Genomic DNA, 21,043 nt, shown 5'->3' on the forward strand with positions numbered 1-21,043 from the left:
TACTCATGAGAGACACAGAGAGAGAAGCAGAGACATAGGCAGAGGGTTCAGAAGCAGGCTTCTCACAGGGAGTCGGATGCAGGACTCAATCCCAGGACCCCTGAGATCACGACCTAAGCCAAAGGCAGATGCTCAACCACTGAGCCACCCAGGTGCCTCTAGAAACCACATATTTTAGGCCCTTACCTTCAGATATGAACAACTGACTAGATGTCACTAACTATTAATTAGCTGAAATAATAAAAGTAGCTACTAAGCTGGAATTGGAAAAGAAAGAAGAAAGAAAGAAAGAAAGAAAGAAAGAAAGAGAAGAAAGAAAGAAAAGAAAGAAAGAAAGAAAGAAAGAAAAGAAAGAAAGAAAGAAAGAGAAAGAAAGAAAGAGAAAGAAAGAAAAGAAAGAAAGAAGAAGAAAGAAAGAAGAAAGAAAGAAAGAAAGAAAGAAAGAAGAATTCTTTCTTCTGTGTATGGGATTAGATGTGTAAGTTGCCTTTCTTCTGTGTATGGGATTAGATGTGTAAGGTGCCTTTTCTCTCTCTCTGGTCAAAAAATTGTAGGATCCTCAGGCCCTAAAGGACATAGGAACCACAAGATGAAAGGAGCCTCCATCTGTGATTCATCGCATGAAGAAAAGTTGGCTGATAGCTAAGAACACATGCATTGGATTCTACCTTGAACAATAACACAGAAAGCAAATAAATGAAATTCCTATTGTGCTATCCACTGAAATTTATAGCAGTGAGTGTTATCACGACAAATTCAAAACTTGGTAGCACAAGTACAGAACCACCTTAACAAAGATTTAAAATACGTAACATTGGTTTCATTGTTAATGCAGCAGCATCAAGGTAATTATTGCTCAGGATTGAAAATATTCAAGGTTAAAAATACTTAATAAAAATGTCATTTGCAGTGTGTCTTGATATATAATATATATATAAAGAAAAAAAAAACACAAATGCTCTATGAGCCTGTGGATTTAAAGGAAGAAGTTTAAAAGTATAATAGTATTAGTATTAGATTCTAATGCTTATTTATTTTATTTTATTTTATTTTTTTAATTTTTATTTATTTATGATAGTCACACACACACAGAGAGAGAGAGAGAGAGAGAGAGAGAGAGGCAGAGACATAGGCAGAGGGAGAAGCAGGCTCCATGCACCGGGAGCCCGACGTGGGATTCGATCCGGGGTCTCCAGGATCACGCCCTGGGCCAAAGGCAGGCGCTAAACCGCTGCACCACCCAGGGATCCCTCTAATGCTTATTTTAGCAAGATACTACCGAAAAAGAAAAGTATACATTAGAAGTGTATAGTTGAGAGCAAAAACCGAAAGGGAATAGATCAATTACAGAACTGAGGCCTCCCAGGTTTGGAAAGCAAGTTGTTTCTGGGACCCGAATAGTAAAAAAAACACTGAAAATGTCTTTGAGCAAAAAAGCCAATTAAGACCCCCCAATTAAACAGAAGAATTTCACCTTCAGACAAAAGGTGTTTGTTTCACACTGAAGCATTGTTTTCAGGCCTCGCAGTGACCACCATTAGATTGATAGAGAAAACCAAGAGTATGAGGTACAAAGAAATTATTTGGGCTTGATAATTATCTCTAGAATATAACTTAGTGAGAATATTGGTATATAGAAGTAATGGGAAGCAAAGAAATAAAAATTCTACCAATTTTCAAGGGAATTTATAACCATACAAGTTATGAGCCTAGCTTATGAAATTCTTTGTCTCTTCAAACCTTAAAACAAATTGAAAAGAACAAGAAACAGTCTGTGAATTAAAGAGTCCACAGAGGGAGACTATATTCCCCATTGCCAATTTCAGATGTATTGATCACAATGGACTAGAAGGATCCTCCCAGAGGAAGTATAGGTAACGAACAATGGTCAAGGAGAAATGTTACAGGGAAAGAAATAGCATCTAGACAGACTTCCAAACCTCCAGGGCAGGAGGGCCTTCCTTTACTTGCCTGGAAGGCTTTCATTATTGCTCTACGCCAATGATTACTGTGTGCCTCCAATCTTCTTTTCTAGCTGATAATTTTTTGTTTGTCATTCTATCACTGGCCCATCAATTTATAAAGGATATGGAAGGGACAGTGTGTAAAGACACCTTGTCTTTTGGTTCATAGTTTGCTGTATACAAGGAAGCACAATAGATCATAATGGAAAGGATTACATATCACCTAGAAAGCCTCCACTCCAACCTAAATGTAGTGTATTCTGTGTATGGGATTAGATGTGTAAGGATGCATATGGATATTTGGTAGCCAGAAGAGAAGACTGTGACTGAAGTGGCAATGTATTTATTGAAAATGGAATGCTCCCACTTCCATAGTGGAAGCATGGTGGTGCTGTGAACAAGAAACTGCCTGACCAGGTGCTACATTTAATAGCTATAGTCATCATGATGTACATGTGTATTTATTTATAACTAGAAGTTTGTATTTTTTTTTTTTGACCACTTTCCTCCAATCCTCCCTTTCTCCAACTTCGGCTACTGGTAATCACAAATCTGATCTATTTTTCTCTGAGTCTGTTTTTATCACTTTTTGTTTAGATGTCACAAATAAGTGAGTTCATACAATATCTGTCTTCCCGGTCTGACATATCACTTACCATAATGTCTTCAAGGTCCGTCTATGTTGTCACAAATAGGGGGATTTCCTCTTTTTTTTCCTCTTTAATGGTTAATAATATTCCACTGCGTGTGTGCATGTACACACATGTATGTGTATATCACAAATTCTTTGGATAAAAATGCAATGATGCATCAACAGACACTTAGTTTTTTTTCATGTCTTGGCTATTATAAATAACACCACTGTGAACATGGGGGTGCAGATATATTTTTGAGTTAGTGTTTTCATTGCCTTTGGATATATTCCCAGAAGTGGAATTACTATATCATATGGTAGTTCTACTTTTATTTTTGAATATTCTTCATACTGTCTTCAATAATGGCTGTATCAATTTACAACCCCACCAGCAGTATACAAGGGTTCCCTTTCCCCCATATCTGTGTGAGCTTTGCTATTTCCTATCTTTTTGATGAGGGACATTCTAACAGACATAAAGTCATAACCTATTGTGCTATCAATTTGCATTTCCCTATTAACTAGTGATGTTGAGCACCTTGTCATGTACCTTTTGGTCTTCATTTATCTTCTTTGGAGAAATGTCTACTCATGACTTTTGCCCATTGTTTAATGGGGCTGATTTTTTTCTTTTTCTTTCTTCTTTCTTTTCTTTCTTTCTTTCTTTCTTTCTTTCTTTCTTTCTTTCTTTCTTTCTCTTTCTTTCTTTCTTTCTTTCTTTCTTCTTTTCTTTCTTTTTTTTTCTATTGAGTTGTGTTAGTTCTTTATATATTTTGGATATTAACCCCTTATCAGATACAAAGATTGCAAATACTTTTTTTTTTCCATTTGATATGTTGTCTTTTCACTTTGTTGATGGTTTCTTTTGCTATGCAGAAGCTTTTTAGTTTGGTATAGTCCCACTGGTTCATTTATCTGTTTGTTTATTTATTTATTTATTTAGTTAGTTAGTTAGTTAGTTAGGCTTTAGATGTCATGTGCAAAAATTAATTACCAGTATACATGTCAAAAAGATTTATTGCTATGTTTTCTTCTAGGAGTTGCATGGTATCATGTCTTACACTTAAGACTTGTATCCATTTTGAGTAAATTCTTATGAGTGGTATAAGATATGAGTCCAATTTCCTTCTTTTACATGTGAATATCCAATTATCCCAGGACAGTATGTTGAAGAAACTGGATTCTTTCCACTGAGTATTCTTGGCTCTGTTGTCAAATATTAGTTAACCATATGTGCTTGGGTTAACTTCTGGGTTCTCAATTCTCTCCCATCAGTCTATTTGTTTTAATGCCAGCACCATACTATTTCGATGACTATAGATTTGTAGCATATCTGGCAATCAGGAAGTATGATACTTCCTGCCTAAACACAATTTTTACAAGTACTTACAAAGACAATGATAATAGTAAAACCGAAAGAAGACCAGATACCCTCAGCGTTTGACTTTTTTCTTTGTATGATTAAAAAGGAATCTTGAGTAAACATTACTTGACACTGTAAAACATCCACCTTGACTCTACAGCCAAGCCAGTTTCTCCCTAGTCAAACCGCTAAGAATCTGGCTCGAGGGAAAATATCAATTTTGGATCAATATCCAGCAAGGCTTAGCAGTCAAGCAGAACAAAATATAACAGCATAAAAACTGTTTTTTTTTCTTCTTGTTCTTCTCTTTTTTTTAGTTGGATATGAATATATAACCTACAGTAAAATTTTGAATTTATGTTATACATGAACGAGTGGTAACATATAGGGGAAATGGTGTCAAGTACTTATTTGTTTTTAATTTTTGTCCTTTCCCTTGTGGTGGTGTTTATAAACTAAGACTTTCTATTTTTTTGAAAACAACATTTGTGCTTGACCCATTTTACCTCATAAACTTCAAAAAAATCACTGCTTAGTATTTTATTTGTTATTTAGAATGTATTTTTTGTAACTATAATAACTCTATCATCTGGTTGTAATATTTGATATTTGGTGAATAACTGTTAAACTCTATCTCCATGAAAGAATATATCACATCATTATATTTGATGCCCTCATTACACCTAAGTGATATAGGAAATTCATCCACATATTTTCAAAAGCAGTACCACGAGCCCATATGTACCTTTTGTTTTCATAGAACTCTATGTAAGAAACAACTAGAAATAATTTTAAACTACTCGGAAATATAAAATTATTCTTTTGTAATAATGGTGCAGATTCTTCCAGTATGCAAACTACTCTCTGGCAGAGAGTACAAGAGGTTTTTGGCCACTTGAGAATCATTTTAAAAGTGAAACAATAATTTACTTAATGTTACCTCAGTGGCTTAGAATATTCACATAGATTCCAAAAGTGCTGGAGAATCTGATAGAATAAGAGCTACCATCAGTTTCTTAAAGTATATTTTTAAAGATAAAAATAGGCATACTAGGACTGTTATCCAGAGAACTCCCACCCCAGATTTTTTTTAAAGATTTTATTAAAAAAAAATTAAAAAAAAAGATTTTATTTATTTAGTCATGAGAGACACACACACACACACACACACACAGAGAGAGAGGCGGAGACACAGGCAGAGGCAAAAACAGGCTCCCTCTGGTGAGGTTCTCAGTTGAGGGCCTGATGTGGGACTCGATCCCTGGAACCCCGGGATCATGCCTTGAGCCAAAGGCAGATGCTCAAGAGCTGAGCCACCCAGGTATATCCCCACCCCAGCTTCTTCTTTGTATTGTAAAATGTTACTGGGAAAAAAATGCCATTTGCCTTGAAAAACATTCCTTGATATGAGTTTGAATGGCCTTGGCCAAAAGTAAATGGAATAATTCTCTTAGAAAAGGGAATAAAGAATTGGAACAAAGTATTTGTCCATATTCCAAACAAGTTTAGATAAGTTGAAAGAGACCCACTAAGTGCCTGGAAAGAACAACAGGAAGTCAAAGAATTGTACATAAGAAAGAAATATCATACAACAGTAATTGTAGTAGATGATGTTGGTTCTTAATCCATTTTTGTTTTTCCATCTTAGGTTGGTCCCAATTTCACTCCCATGTCCTTCTTTCACATGCCAATGGTAAAAACAATGTATTTTGCTGTCCCATTCAAGTAGGTATCTACCCTATTTCTGACCAAACAGACATGAAAATATGTCTGCTTAGGAGCTCTTCCACACTCAAGGAAAATACAGTGCTCTCCCCCTCCCAACCCCCATCCCGCTTTTTTTTTTTTTTCTTTATTTTGAACTGAATATACTGTTCCTACACAGGATCCCTATAACTTCAGTAGTCCTTTACGACAACAAGAGAATTAGCCTGAAAAGCACACATTAAAGATAACATCACAAACATCACAGGTAAATGGACACACATCCTTAATGATATTGTTGAGCCACTCAAAGAACCAATACAGGGACTGTCTTATATCTAGATTTTAAGTGAAATAATAAATTCCTTTCATAACAATATATAGTAGTTCTTTTTTTTTTCTATTACTTTATCTATTTAGGAGGACCTCATTAATCAGTGTGAGAATTCAGAGAAGAAATCTCCTTTATAGGGAGTGGTTGGAGAGTTGGGAAGATACTAAATATATTTATCAGAAATAGCACCGTGACTCAGTAATTTAGAGATAAGCTTAATAAACTCTGAAAAATTACAGAGTAAAAAAGAACAGCAGAGAGTAAATAGAGATGTAGAATGTTTTGCATTATTTTATTTTGAGTTACTGTATTATTATGAATGATGTGAACTAAGGACACAGTGAGAGTTGATTTAATTTGTGGTGAGTTTCCAGTAAAGGCTGTAATGAACATAAATCACTCCAAATTACTCTTTCATAATCCCAGAATAATCACAATATAATTTGTATCTGAACAAGAGAGTGATTAAAGGTAATGTCATATATGAACCTCCACCTGAAGAGAGGCCTGGAGAGGAATTTGGAGCATTTGACTCTAGACAAAATTAATTAATGAAAATAGTTTGAGTCATATATAAGACAGCTAATATGGGTTTATACCTTTGAGTGAGCCTTTGAACAAATAGCTTCACTCAGAATAGTGTAGACCATGAAACACAAACTTGAATATCCATGCTGTCTTGCCTAATCACATCAGCAACTCCTGAAAGGAAATTTGGATTGAAAAGTGGCAGTGATAACTCTCCTGAAGCACTTAGTAAACTAGCAAACTGGCCAATTTAGGTAGGTGCCTATTGATTAGATAATTCTCTATGAATCTAAATGTCACCTAGGAATGTTCGAGTCACTGAGAGAAAGTAGTAGTAATGTAAATAGGCAATAAGCATATAGATATTTAGATTGATTATGGACAGATAAAAATGAAAATAGAGCTAACATTATAGTGATATTCACTTGAATTTGTAGCTACACATAACAAAACACATTGGTAGGACTTGGGGAATAATAAATACAAATTTATAGACTAGGGATATAGTCATTATGCTCCATTAATTACCCACTGAGTATAAGAAGTGAGCAAATAACTCCGTTGGTCCCTTTCATATAGGTGAATTTGGAGATCCACTCATCTGAATACTGTTCCTATGTGCAGGGTGAAGATTGTTTTAAAGATACACTAATAACCCGGGATCCCTGGGTGGCGCAGTGGTTTAGCGCCTGCCTTTGGCCCAGGGCGTGATCCTGGAGACCCGGGATCGAATCCCACGTCGGGCTCCCGGTGCATGGAGCCTGCTTCTCCCTCTGCCTATGTCTCTGCCTCTCTCTCTCTCTCACTGTGTGCCTATCATAAATAAATAAAATTTAAAAAAAAATAAAGATACACTAATAACCCAAAATATACTTTTAGGAGTTAGGTTTATCCATCTATTCTATCTATCTATCATCTATCTATCTATCTATCTATCTATCTATCTATCTATTATCTATCTATCATCTATCTATCTATCTATCTATCTATCTATCATCTATTTTTTAAAGAAACTTTAAGTTCAAGATCTCCAAAAAGAAAATTAGATCGAGTTAACACTTAAACTTAGTAAGATGATGATTGAAATTATTGAAATGTGTCCATTCTCCCAGTTTTCTTCTAATAAAGAGAAGTGTGACAAAAGATTTTGGAGACTAATTTTACATCATTTTCAAGAAAGATTTTTTGTGGGTATGTGTAGAGGATAGTTCTTCCTCAAAAAGGTAGGACTCACAATGTTCAACTTATCAAAATATGAATATGAATGTTTTAGGATTAGGGGCCTCATGAACTATAGATGAGTATACAATCCTTCAATATTTATACTTCCATGAGGAGAACAAGAACACATAGTAGCATGTCTTTAGATATTTCCTAATGCTCAAACCTATAGCAACTTCAGAACTATCTGAGTCATGAAACTAATAGATAGTGCTTCATCATGGGGCTGTAATCTATAGAGTTAATTCACCTATAGTGCAGACTAAGGAGATTAACACACAAAGATGAGCAATAATTCTACTTATGTCCTCTTACAGGTGAATAGTGAATACAGGCTCTAACTTGGAACCTAGGCTGGCTCTAGGAGCCACTTAATAGAATTGAAAAACCTGATGTCTACCCCAGGAATCACCTTGTTACAAAACCCCTGTCACGAGCATTGGCAAACCTACCTCATTTCTGCCTTCCCACAGTCACAGAGCATCTAAGATTAGAATTTAATAAATCCATCCTATTCCTTAATAGCTATTCACTTTAGTTCTATCTCTAATTTCTTATCTATGATTTGTCTTGCTGGAAGTCGGGGTCCAGGTAGGTGATGGGAAAAAGCTTATTAACTATTTAAATACTGTCAATCACTCCTGTGTACAGGACTTGAGCCTCACTCCTTTGGTAACTTGCAGTTGGCCTGCTTTTACAGAGAAAAAAGACGATGACACCCATTACCCTCGTTCCACACATGGGGTCATGGATTCACAAATAAATCCTACAAAAACTCTGCCATTCACACTCTACAAGTAAAAAATCCATCCTATATAGAAAAATGATAAACATTACACCTAGAAAATATGCAATTTCTGCTCTTTCTCATGACGGGATATTTCTTTTCCTCAGGTTAGCCATCTCACACAACTCTACTGAGTTTGGGTTTTGTACATGGTACCGCACATCCACCAAACTACATTTTTTTTCCCAAATGGACAAACCAACTTCATTATTATCACTAAAAGTACAAGTTAAAATAGCCAACTAAAATATTTTTTTTCAATGCAGCTTTTGAAGACGTAAGGCAACTCTCCCTCCATTTCTACTGCTATTAAGGTCAAGTTCTACAACTTTAAATATATTCCAATGTTTTCTGAAGTTACATGAGAATGAGCCAAAGATATACCAGTCACCATACAATTAGGAAAAGGTAGGAGAAATCTCACTGGTGGCACATGTCCCCTTTAGTGTGTGGTACAGAGTTATTCTAGCCTTGACATTCAAAATACTCTGGCGCAGGCCCAAAAGTAGAAGTTGAAGGAAAGAAAAACCTACTGTTCCTATTCTAGATAGTATAATATTAATCCTAGAAAAATTTCTGGTAATAAGAGAAAAGTGGGATATTTGAAAGTGTGCTATTAGAAACTGGTTTATATTTATAAAAGAACAGAAGAACTCTGCTTTCTCAGATTTCTCCAATTCATGATTGAAAAACTGCGTTAGAGATATAGAGCAAACCCAAATAAAAAATTCCAAAGAACCTATTGTGATAAATGATACAAGACGAAATTACATTTAAACAGTTACTAGGCCCAAAGGAATCCTGCAGAGAATAAGTACAAACAATATAGGGGTTTTCTACTCCTAATTCCTTTGACAAAAATGACAAAATATGGTTCTTTCATGTAATGACAGAGAGAAACAGGAATCTTGAGAATATAAAATGCATTGCTATTCAAAAAAGGAGATGGTGTTCACATACATTTCAGATTGACAGTTTTATTTAGAAAGGGTCTCTGGATCTTTGTTTTTAAGAATGGGGAGGGATAAGATGATAGAATGAGGAGAGAAACACAATAGCTTCACCTCTTAACATTTTTGACAGGTAAGACTGTATAAAGGTTAATTTGAAATTCAGTTAGCACATACAGGGAAAAACACGCAAGCAAATATATTTCTAAATATAATTCCAAAAGAATGCTGTTAGCACATTTGTAAATTTCCAATTCTTTCTTACTACCCTTATCCAACAACCCAAACAAATCAGTTTAAATACAACTTCTTTTACTAATGTCTTTTGAAGCATTGCTGCAGTCAGATTGAGTCAAGTAACCATCTGCTGCAAATACAAATAGAGCTACATTCAAGAATTATATTACACAGCCTTCCTAGCGAAGTTCTTACGTGCAAGCTGTTCTTGTCAAAATCAAAACCATTGTGATGATGCATCTTAATATTCAATCAGACTTTAAGTAAAGAGTGACAAAAGTCCACATATGGATGACAGCTGTTTCTTCAGTAAATATTTTCCCATTTATTGAATGGAGGCTTATGGCAGTTCAGGATATGTTCCATCAGACATTTCAGCCTGAACTGCTTGGGGACGATTAAAATGGTAACAAGGATAAAATTTCAGTTTCCATATCTTTGCTACAACTTACATCTGAAAGAACAGCAGCTCCTCTGATTAAAATTGTACACTATGTCATTAATTTGAGAGTATCCTTGCCCAGTACTAACTGGTGAAACGACTGAATTTATAAGACTCTACATATATTTTTGCCCCTCCCCCTCAATAATGCCATAGCATTTGTAAAATTGAAGCATAATTCCCATATTGATTTTCTAATCATATAAACAAATTCGATGGGAATTTAAACATTTATAACTATATTTTGACAAACTCTGAAATATTTAAAAAGATTAATGAGCCTATTAACTAAAAGAAGGTCAGATAAGACATCTTTTTAACTAACAAAGAGGCTTGCAAAATTAGAAAGACAGGAAAAAAAAAGTGAAATCCAATCCTGATGAATTCAGTAACTCCATAATTACTTAGTATTTACATATCAGTAGTTGGAGGAAAAAAAAAAAGCTGGTTTCAACTAACAAAGATGACCTCAATGTTTTAGTCATGTGCATGAACTTGTATTATGCCCCTTTTATAAATCCCAAATGTGCTGGATGTAAGTTTATTAATAGCACATCTTTCAAGTAGTATTTTTGAAGCTTGCTAACTACAAGGTCTACTGCTAAGGGAACTTAAAGTCTTCTCTCTTTAACCTAAAAGTATCCTGAGGCTCTTGTCTGGTGACCCCAAAGCAATTCTTAAGAGGATGACAGGTTGTTTGTATCTCAGGTTAAGCCAGTGATATTAATGTGTTGAGGAACTGGTACTCCCCAGCTTTTGCATGGTAAATTATAGTCCTTTTTTCCTCCTTGCAATGCAGTTGCTGAAATCGACATTTAAAAATCCTTTGAGCCTATAGTCAGTCTTAAATTCCAAAACTCCTGTCAGACTGTTGTATTGTTTTGAACTATTATATTTTTAAGTGAAAACTATTTCAGATCAAACACTATAAAAAAGAACTTCTTACCCTGCTATTGGATCTACTGCTATTGCCTTAGGATTATGAAGCTCCAGGTCAATCAGAGTGACACATACAGACCCGTTGTAATTACAAACAAAGATCCGGTCACTGACATGGTCCACAAAATAGAGATTTCTGGTAAGCCAGTCAATCGCCATTTGTTGCACATCTGAAAAACACACATACACAAAATCATTACATTGCAGGTGCAAATTTAGTATCATAAGCCAAAGAGTACAGAAGTCTGCCCAAACCATCACAGAAGACATATCGAAAGTAAAGGTAGTTTTATGATAAAATAAATCTGTCAATATAATTTCTCGCTATGCTAAAATAAGTGATTTAATTATGCTATAAGGTAATGACTACCTTTTGATAACTTTCTTCTTGTTATCTAAGGAAGATGATCTAGACAAATGGACGAAGAATTTCTAAATCTTAAAATACAAGTATTTACAATAAAATCTTTGTCTTAGTTCCCCCATTTATACAAAATAGTTTATTCATTTCAGTGGTTCAATGATATAGCTAAACTCCTTAGTAGTAAGAGGAATCAACTTTTTGTGAATCTAAGCGTAAGCCTATATTTTCAGATCCTCTTTCATTAAAAACAAAAAGGAGGAGTGGAAAAGTTGGAAAAAGAGGTCTGTAAGATCTTTTTGTTTACAAAGAATATTCAAAATAAAAGGAGTGCTGATATGTTTTTCAATGGCATACATAGGCATTATAAAACAGGCCTGCTCAAAGATTAATTCTCTAGAAAAGTGTTATTCAATACTACTTTCTGTGATGAAGGAAATATTCCACATCCACGTTGTCCAATAAAGTAGCCATTAGCCAAATGTGTCTAGTGAACACTTAAAATGTGGCTAGTGTGACTAAATTTGTATTGTATTTCATTTTAATGACCTCAGAATTAAATTTAAAAGAAGTAGGTAGTGGCTAAAATGGATAGAGCAGCCCTGGGAGACTGTATTTGTGTTTGACTTGAATATCTTCTTTTTGATCAGACCTCAATATTGAAATTTCATGCTAATTTGTAGATATTTATCTGGTAGAAAAGATAACCCCGAAAGTTATGGATGTACTGCCCTGTGAGATTAACCATTTTCATACTTATTTACAAATTTTATTTATACATTCTTTTTCTTTAAAATGTCTGTAAATATCCAATTCTACTTATGCTCCATGATCAGCAATACTGGGCTGGTTCTCTCAATAATTCCATAAATAAATTTCTTGTTCATATTTATTCTTGAATTTTATGACAATCATGTTTTTATCTATTAGAAATTATACTTTGATACCTCCTTGTTCAAACTTACTATGGATCTATGATTCATTCACTAAGTGGTTTCCTCCTACAGTCTGAACCTAAACATTCTTCCTACGCTTTGCTTCAAGATACTTCCGTAGTAACATGCTGCTTCAATGAATGATATCCTTTCAACAGAAAGACTAACATAGATGCATGTGTCATTATTATCACTATAATGGTATATTGTCAAAGCAACATATAAAAAGTAGCACCTTTGTGGGAATTTCTATCATGCCTTACAAGGACAAGCAGAAAGTGGATATTGTAATTCATTGGGCACACATTATCAAGCTATCGATTACAGTTTCCTTCCTGAAATGCAGTCTTTATGGAAAGATAACCATTTAAATGTTCCAAAAACTACATGTCGCCTTTTTCAACCCCATTCAGCAACCAGTATTTTGAAAAAGCTGAACTATATCTCTGTCTACAGAAATCTGCAAATGCATGCTTTACTTTTTATTCTTTTTACATTATTATATCAACTAGAGCACAGAATCCATTGTATCAAATGTCATTTTAAATACCTTGGGTTCAGAGAAAGTATGTGCCAGAGCCCATTCAATGACCCATCCCTCATGCTAAGCATGCAGTTTGTGTAGTCTATGCAATTGTAGTTTAAGACAAGAGTTTTTTGACAGCACTCACACCTTTTTTCAATTCTGTATCATTACAGAAAGATTCCCTGCTGTTGAAACAATAGGTATTGTTAACAACCATCCATGTCTGAAGCAACAAGGTCTCACTAAAGAACCTCATAATTGGCCAAAAACTTAGTAACTGTGGGAATTGACTTTCTTTCTTTTTCTTATATTTGAAGTTTCTGTCTAGTTTTAATGTAATCTTTTATTAAGATTGGAGAATTGAGGAAATTAAACAAAAAAGTTCAAGTAAGTAAGCCAATAGATACATAGTTAAGTAAATAAATTTGTCAATAAATTGACACATTTCAGGAAATAGGTGAATCTTCTAGACAATGGACTCAGTATTTCATTTAATTTTGCTGAAATATACCAAGATCTTAGGAAATTGTTAAAGATAATTATAATCATTTTATGACATTATGAAAAAAATCCTAAATTTTTAGTTAGATCCTCATCACTTTACTAGTACCAGAACAAAAAGTTAAATATATTCCTGTTATTTTGTTTCCCAGTTATTTTTTATTCATTTTTCAACGAGTCAATTGGATTTTTCCTTTAACTTTTATTATTATTATTTTGTTTGGAAATGGATTTTATTATGGTAACTCAGAATTTTCTAATTGGTATAAGTAAAGGTAACTTATCTGCTCATACCTACAAAATATCAATATTGGTAAAATTTTAAACAATAATGAAAAACACTGAAAGTATTTTGAAATTTGAACATAACATAAGTAGCTATTAACTATGTTTTTAAAATACAATATTTGCTAGGTCTAACAACTTAAAGTTGTACCCAGTGAAAATAAAATGAAAAGTTCAAGGAAAAAGTTAAAAAAAAAAAAAGACAAATACTTACACTCTACAATTAGAGAAAAAACAATTTACAACAGATTTTTCATCCTGACCCAAGGCAAGTAGTTAATTACCAGAGTTGGTGAATATGGAGCTTAAACATTTTTAAGTCACTAAAATGTAATGTATATTAGTATGTATAGTAATATGTAATAATAATAATGTATACTAATATGTATACTAATATGTAATATTGTGGACTGAATTGTTTTTCCCCAAAATTCATGTGTTGAAGTCCTAACTTACACATTGCCTTAGAATATGACCGCATTTGGAGTTAAAGTCTTAAAGAGATGATTAAATCAAGGCCATTAAGATGTTCCCTAATCTAACCTGATCTATATCCTTATAAAAAGAGAATATGATATACAATGATAGATAGTGAGAATCCCCACACACAGAGGAAAGGCTATTTGCAAGCCTGAGAGAGGCCTCAGCAGAATCCAAACCAGTTGAAACCTTGATCTGGAACCTCCTATCTTCAGAATTGTGAGAAAATGGATTTCCATTGCTTAAGCCACCTATTCTGTGGTATTTTATGGCACTCTGGCAAAATAACATACTTATTTAAGTATTGTTTAACAGAGTTGTCTATGCCACAAAATTATTAAGAACAAAAGTCAAAATCTTAAGAAAAAATATAAAGGAATATCTACATGTCCTTTCAATGTTATACTGAACCATTGTCTAATAAGCACCTTAAATTAATTTTCCTAAGTAATATATTGTTGTTTAACTTCCGATTTAATACTTATCAGATCCCAGTATCTATGAATTTAGATATTAATTTGTACATTGTTAAACTGCAAAAATATTATGTCCAATAGAGATGCAAAGGATTTCCATCAGGTTGTAAAGATAACCCCAGTTTTATTGTACGATATGACATAACTAGTCTTATATCTAATTTTAGAATCTTAAATTAGCATGTTTTTATTTCATTTTTTGTAAACACTTCAAGTTCTTCTATACTCCTTTGAAACAGATTTATTTATGATCCTTCTGATTCTCTCATTAGTGAGCTAAGTGACTCCTTAACACATATTCACTATATATTTGTATGAATCATGTTTTTAACTTTTTGATAGTTACTCATTAAGAAAATTTACTTTTTGACTTCTATTCAATTTATTAGCTATATAATCTTCAACTACCCAGAGATGGAAAATGCCAATGTCCACAAGAATGAGAAAGATAATATAAATAATCAAAACTTGTTGGAAGGAACTATGGCAAAGCTAGGAGATAACCTGGAGTATACAACTACTTAAAAGGCAGGCTCAATTCCAGCTTTTTGTTGTGACATAGAAATGCCTCATTATTTCAAAGGAGCCCAAAATATAGTCTATAAGTGTTGCCTACAAGAGACTCACTTCAAATCTAAAGACACACACAGACTAAAAGTGAAGAGAGGGAAAAAGACATTCCATGCAAATGGAAAGGAAGAAAGCTGGGGTAAGGGGGGTAGAATGCTCATATCAAGCCAAATAGATTTAAAAAAAAGAAGAAGAAGGTTGCAACAACAAACAAAGAAGGCTATTTCATAATGATACAGAGTAAATCCAATAAGAAGATATAATACTTGTAAATATTTATGCACCCAATACAGGAACAACTAATATGTAAAATAAATATTAACAGATACAAACAGAGAAATTGATAGAAATATGTAATACTCCACTTGCATCACTGGATTTACAGACATAAACTTAATATGAAAACAATGTCCTTGAACAGCACATTATACCAGATAGACTCATCAGAATATTCTAACTAAACACAGCAGAGTACACATTCTTCTCAAGTGTTTATGGAATATTCTACAAAAAAGACCACATAGCACGCTACAAAACAAGTTTCAATAAATTTAAAAAGACTGAAATCATATCAAGTATCTTTGTTGACCATAACAATATAAAATTAGAAATCAACTATAAGAAGAAAATTAAAAAGAAAAAGAAGCAAATACAAACATGTGGAGACTTAACAGCATGTTACTAAACAATCACATGCCAATGAAGAAATTAAAAAAAAAATACCCGAGACAAATAAAAATGGAAACACAATTGTCCAAAATCTATGGCACACAGCAAAAGCAGATCTAGCAGGGAAATTTACAGAGATATAGGTCCACTTCAAGAAATAGAAAAATTTCCCCCAAAAAACCTTTTTAACATTACATCTAAGGGAACTAGAAAAAGAAGGACAAACAAAACTCAAAACCAGTAGAAGGAGGGAAGTAATAAAGGTTAGAGCAGAAGTAAATACAACAGAAACCAAAAAGAACCCCCCTCCCCCCCAAAACAAAACAAAACAAAACAAAACAAACAAAACTGATAGGACAGATCAATAAAAGCTGCTGGTTCTTTGAAGAGATCTATAAAATTGATAGCCATATGACTCATCAAAAAAAAATAAAACTCAATCAGAAATGAAAGAGAAATAATAACTGACATCATATAAATATGAAGTATTATAGGATAATATTATGAAAAACTATATGCCAACAAATTTGATAATCTAACAAATAAATTCATAGAAATAGATAACAACCCAAAACTGAATCAGGAAGAAACAGAAAATTTGGCAGACCAATTATCAGCAATGAATTTAAATCAGTAATCAAAAAACTCCCAGGAAACATAAGTTCAGGATCAGAAGGCTTTACAGGTATATTCTATCAAACTTAAAAAAAAAAAAAGAGCCAATACCTACTCCTTTCAAACTATTCCAAAAAATAGAAGAGGAAGGAAACTTCCAAAGTTGCACTCTTTGAGGCCAGCATTTCCTGATACCTAATCCCGATGAAGGTACCACTAAAAAAGTGAACTACAGGCCAATATCTCTGAGGATCACAGGCAAATATCCTTAACAAAATATTGGCAAACCCAATTCAACAATACATAAAAAAATCATTCCATGCAATCAAGTGGATTTTATTCCTGGGATATGAGGGTAGTTTGGTATTTGCAAATCAAAGTGACACACCACATTGACAAGAGAAAGGATAAAAACCAGATGATCATGTCAATAGATGCAGAAAAAGCACTTGACAATTTGCAATAATTATATATATATAATTTGTGTGTGTGTGTATATACACATACACATATTTAGTATTTGCAGATGAGAAGATACTATACATATATATGTATATTACTCTTTATATATTACATATGTATTGCCCTATACATATATACAGGTGTGTGTGTGTATACACACAGGTATACAAGATTGTGTATACACACAGGTATACACACACACACACAAACACACACACGTATATTACCCTGAAGACTCCACCAAAATATACTACAACTGATAAATGAATTCAGTAAGGTTGTGGTATACAAAATCAATATGTAGAAATCTGTTGCATTTCTATACACTAATAATGAAGCAGCAGAAAGAGAAATAATCTCATTTACAATTGCACCAAAAATGAGAAAATACCTTAAAAATTTAACCAAAGAATTGAAAGACCTGTACTCTGAAAACTATAAAATATTGATGAAAGAAATTGAAAAAAAAAACAAAGAAATAGGAAGATTTCCCATGCTCATGGATTGAAAGAACAAATATTGTTAAAATGTCTATACTACTCAAAGCAATTTACAAATTTAATGCATTCCCTATCAAAATACCAACAGCATTTTTCTCTGAAGCAGAACAAGCAATCCTAAAATTTATACAGAACCATAAAAGACCCCAAACACCCAAAGCAATCTTGAAAATGAAGAACAAAACTGGAGGTATCACAATTCCAGATGCTAAGATATTCTATAAATCTGTAATCAAAATTATGTGCACGGGCACAAAAATAGACACATAGATCAATGGGGCAGAACAGAGAGCCCAGAAATAAACCTATGATTAAATGTTCAATTCATTTTCAAATAAGGAGGCAAGAATAGGCAATGGAGAAAAAAGTCTCTTCAACAAGTGTTGTTAGGAAAACTGGACAGCTGCATGTAAAAGAATGAAACTGGACCACTTTCTTACATCATACATAAAAATAAATTCAAAATGGATTAAGGACCTAAATATGAGATCTAAAAGCATAAAAATCCTAGTATAGAGCACAGGCAGCAATATCTTTGATATTGGCCATAGCAACACTTTCCTAGATATGTCTCCTGTAGTGAAGGAAACAAAAGGAAAAATCAACTTTTGGGACTACATCAAAATAAAAGGCTTATGCACAGTGAAGTAAACAATAAAACTAAAAGTCATTCTACTGGGAGGGAAAAATTATTTACAAATGAAATAACTGTTAAAGAATTAGTATTCAAAATATATAAAGAACTTATGTAACTCAGTGCCAAAAAATCCAGACATAATTAAAAATGGGCATAAGACAGGTATAGACATTTCTCCAAAGAAAGTATATATATATATATATATATATATATATATATCCAACAGCCACATGGAAATATGCTCAATATCACTAATAATTAGGGAAATGTATCAGAATGAATAAAATCAAGAACACAAGAAACAAGTGTGGTAATGATGTGGGGTGTACAAGAAACAAAAAATGTTGTGTCCTGTTGATGGGAATGTAAAGTGGTATAGCCACTGTGGAAAGCAGTATGGATGTTACTCAAAAAAATAAAATAAAATAAAATTACTATACAATCCAGTAACTCTACTACTGGTTATTTACACAAAGAATAGGAAAACACCAATTCAAAACGATATATGCACCTTTATGTTTACTGCAGAATTATTTATAGTAGCCAAATTATGAAAGCAGACTAAGTGTCCATCAATAGATGAATGCATAAAGAAGATGCAGTGTGTGTGTTTGAACAAACATACAGTGGAATACTACTCAGCAATAAAAAAAAAATAAGGAGCTCTTTCCGTTCGCAACTACGTGGATGGATCTAATGATTGTAATGCTAAATGAAATAAGCCAGTCAGAGAAAGACAAATGCCATATGATTTCACTCATGTGTGGAATTTAGGAGACAAAATAAAACAAACAAACAAAAACAAAGAATAAAGAGACAAACCAAAGAAGAGACTCTTAACGGTAAAGAACAAACTGATGATTTTCAGATGTGAGGTGGGTGGGGTGATGAGTGAAATAGGAGAAGATTAAGAGTACACTTACCATCAGGAGTGCTGAGTAATATGTAGAATTATTGAATCATACATTGTATACTGGAAACTAATATAACACTATATGTTAACTACACTGGAATCAAAACTTTAAAAAGTGAATTTCTTGTAATTAAAAAAAGAAATAAAAAAATAAAAATCATTCAAATTGTTAAGGTGTAGTAAAAAATTTTAAAAAAGTAAAATTGTCTGATGGCAAGTGATGCAGAGCATTTTCTCATGTGCATGTTGGCCATGTCTATGTCTTCCTCTGTGAGATTTCTCTTCATGTCTTTTGCCCATTTCATGATTGGATTGTTTGTTTCTTTGGTGTTGAGTTTAATAAGTTCTTTATAGATTTTGGAAACTAGCCCTTTATCTGATATGTTATTTGCAAATATCTTCTCCCATTCTGTAGGTTGTCTTTGAGTTTTGTTGACTGTATCCTTTGCTGTGCAAAAGCTTCTTATCTTGATGAAGTCCCAATAGTTCATTTTTGCTTTTGTTTCTTTTGTTTTCGTGGATGTATCTTGCAAGAAGTAGTGAGAATGGGGAAAATTAATAAGGCAGGAAACAACAAATGTTGGAGAGGATGCGGAGAAAAGGGAACCCTCTTACGCTGTTGGTGGGAATGTGAACTGGTGCAGCCACTCTGGAAAACTGTGTGGAGGTTCCTCAAAGAATTAAAAATAGACCTGCCCTACGACCCAGCAATTGCACTGTTAGGGATTTACCCCGAAGATTCAGATGCAATGAAACGCCGGGGCACCTGCACCCCGATGTTTCTAGCAGCCATGTCCACAATAGCCAAACTGTGGAAGGAGCCTCGGTGCCCATCGAAAGATGAATGGATAAAGAAGATGTGGTTTATGTATACAATGGAATATTACTCAGCCATTAGAAACAACAAATACCCACCATTTGCTTCAACGTGGATGGAACTGGAGGGTATTATGCTGAGTGAAGTAAGTCAATCGGAGAAGGACAAACAGTGTATGTTCTCACTCATTTGGGGAATATGAATAATAGTGAAGGGGAATATAAGGGAAGGGAGAAGAAATGTGTGGGAGATATCAGAAAGGGACACAGAACATAAAGACTTCTAACTCTGGGAAATGAACTAGGGGTGGTGGAAGGGGAGGAGGGCGGGGGGTGGGGGTGAATGGGTGACGGGCACGGAGGGGGACACTTGACGGGATGAGCACTGGGTGTTATTCTGTATGTTGGTAAATTGAACACCAATAAAAATTAATTTATAAAAAAAAAAAAAAAAGTAAAATTGTCATTATTGTTAGATGACATAATATTATAAATTAAAAAAAAAAAAACCTAAGGCCTCTATCCCAAAACTATTAGAACTAATAAGTGAATTCCCTTAAGTTGCATAATACAAAATCAATAAACATATATCTGTTGCATATCTATATATTAATAATGAATTATCAGAAAAATATATCTAGGGATTTATCCCATTTACAATAACATTACAAGGAATAAAATATGTAGGAATAAACTGAATCAATGAAGTGAAGAACTTATACTCTAAAAACTATAAAATATTGATGAAATAAATGATAACACAAAAAATGGAATAATAAATTATGCTCATAGATTGGAAGAATATTATTTAAATATCTGTACTACCCATGTATTCTACAGATTCAATACAATCTCTATCAAACTACCAATGTATTTTTTCACAAAACTAGAAAAATAATCCTAAAATTTGTTTGAAACCACAAAAAACATCAAATAGCCAAAGCAGTCTTGGGAATGAAGAACAAAGCCAGAGGTATCACGCTCCTGAATTTCAAACTATACTACAAAGTAATAGTAATCAAAACATTATGGTACTGGCACAAAAACAGAACAGGTCAATGGAACAGAATAGCCCCACGCTTATATGGTCAATTGGTCTATGACAAAGGAGGCAAGATTATACAATGGAAAAAAAGACAAGAGTCTTCAATAAACGGAGTTGGGAGACTAGACAGCCACATGCAAAAGGATAGT

General features: G+C 33.5%; 1 protein-coding gene across 1 annotated transcript in view; it reads right to left on the reverse strand.

Moving 5' to 3' along the window:
• The window catches only part of LOC129495604 (low-density lipoprotein receptor-related protein 1B), a 1,831,349-nt gene that overhangs the window by 913,513 nt on the left and 896,793 nt on the right, over positions 1–21,043 (reverse strand). Inside the window, exon 7 of the mRNA XM_055303278.1 lies at positions 11,111–11,273. Within this exon, the coding sequence (XP_055159253.1) occupies positions 11,111–11,273 (163 nt within the window). The remainder of the gene's footprint in view (positions 1–11,110; positions 11,274–21,043) is intronic.

The sequence above is a fragment of the Nyctereutes procyonoides genome, unplaced genomic scaffold (genome assembly GCF_905146905.1).
Source record: "Nyctereutes procyonoides isolate TBG_1078 unplaced genomic scaffold, NYPRO_anot_genome, whole genome shotgun sequence".
Classification (NCBI taxonomy): Eukaryota; Metazoa; Chordata; class Mammalia; order Carnivora; family Canidae; genus Nyctereutes; species Nyctereutes procyonoides.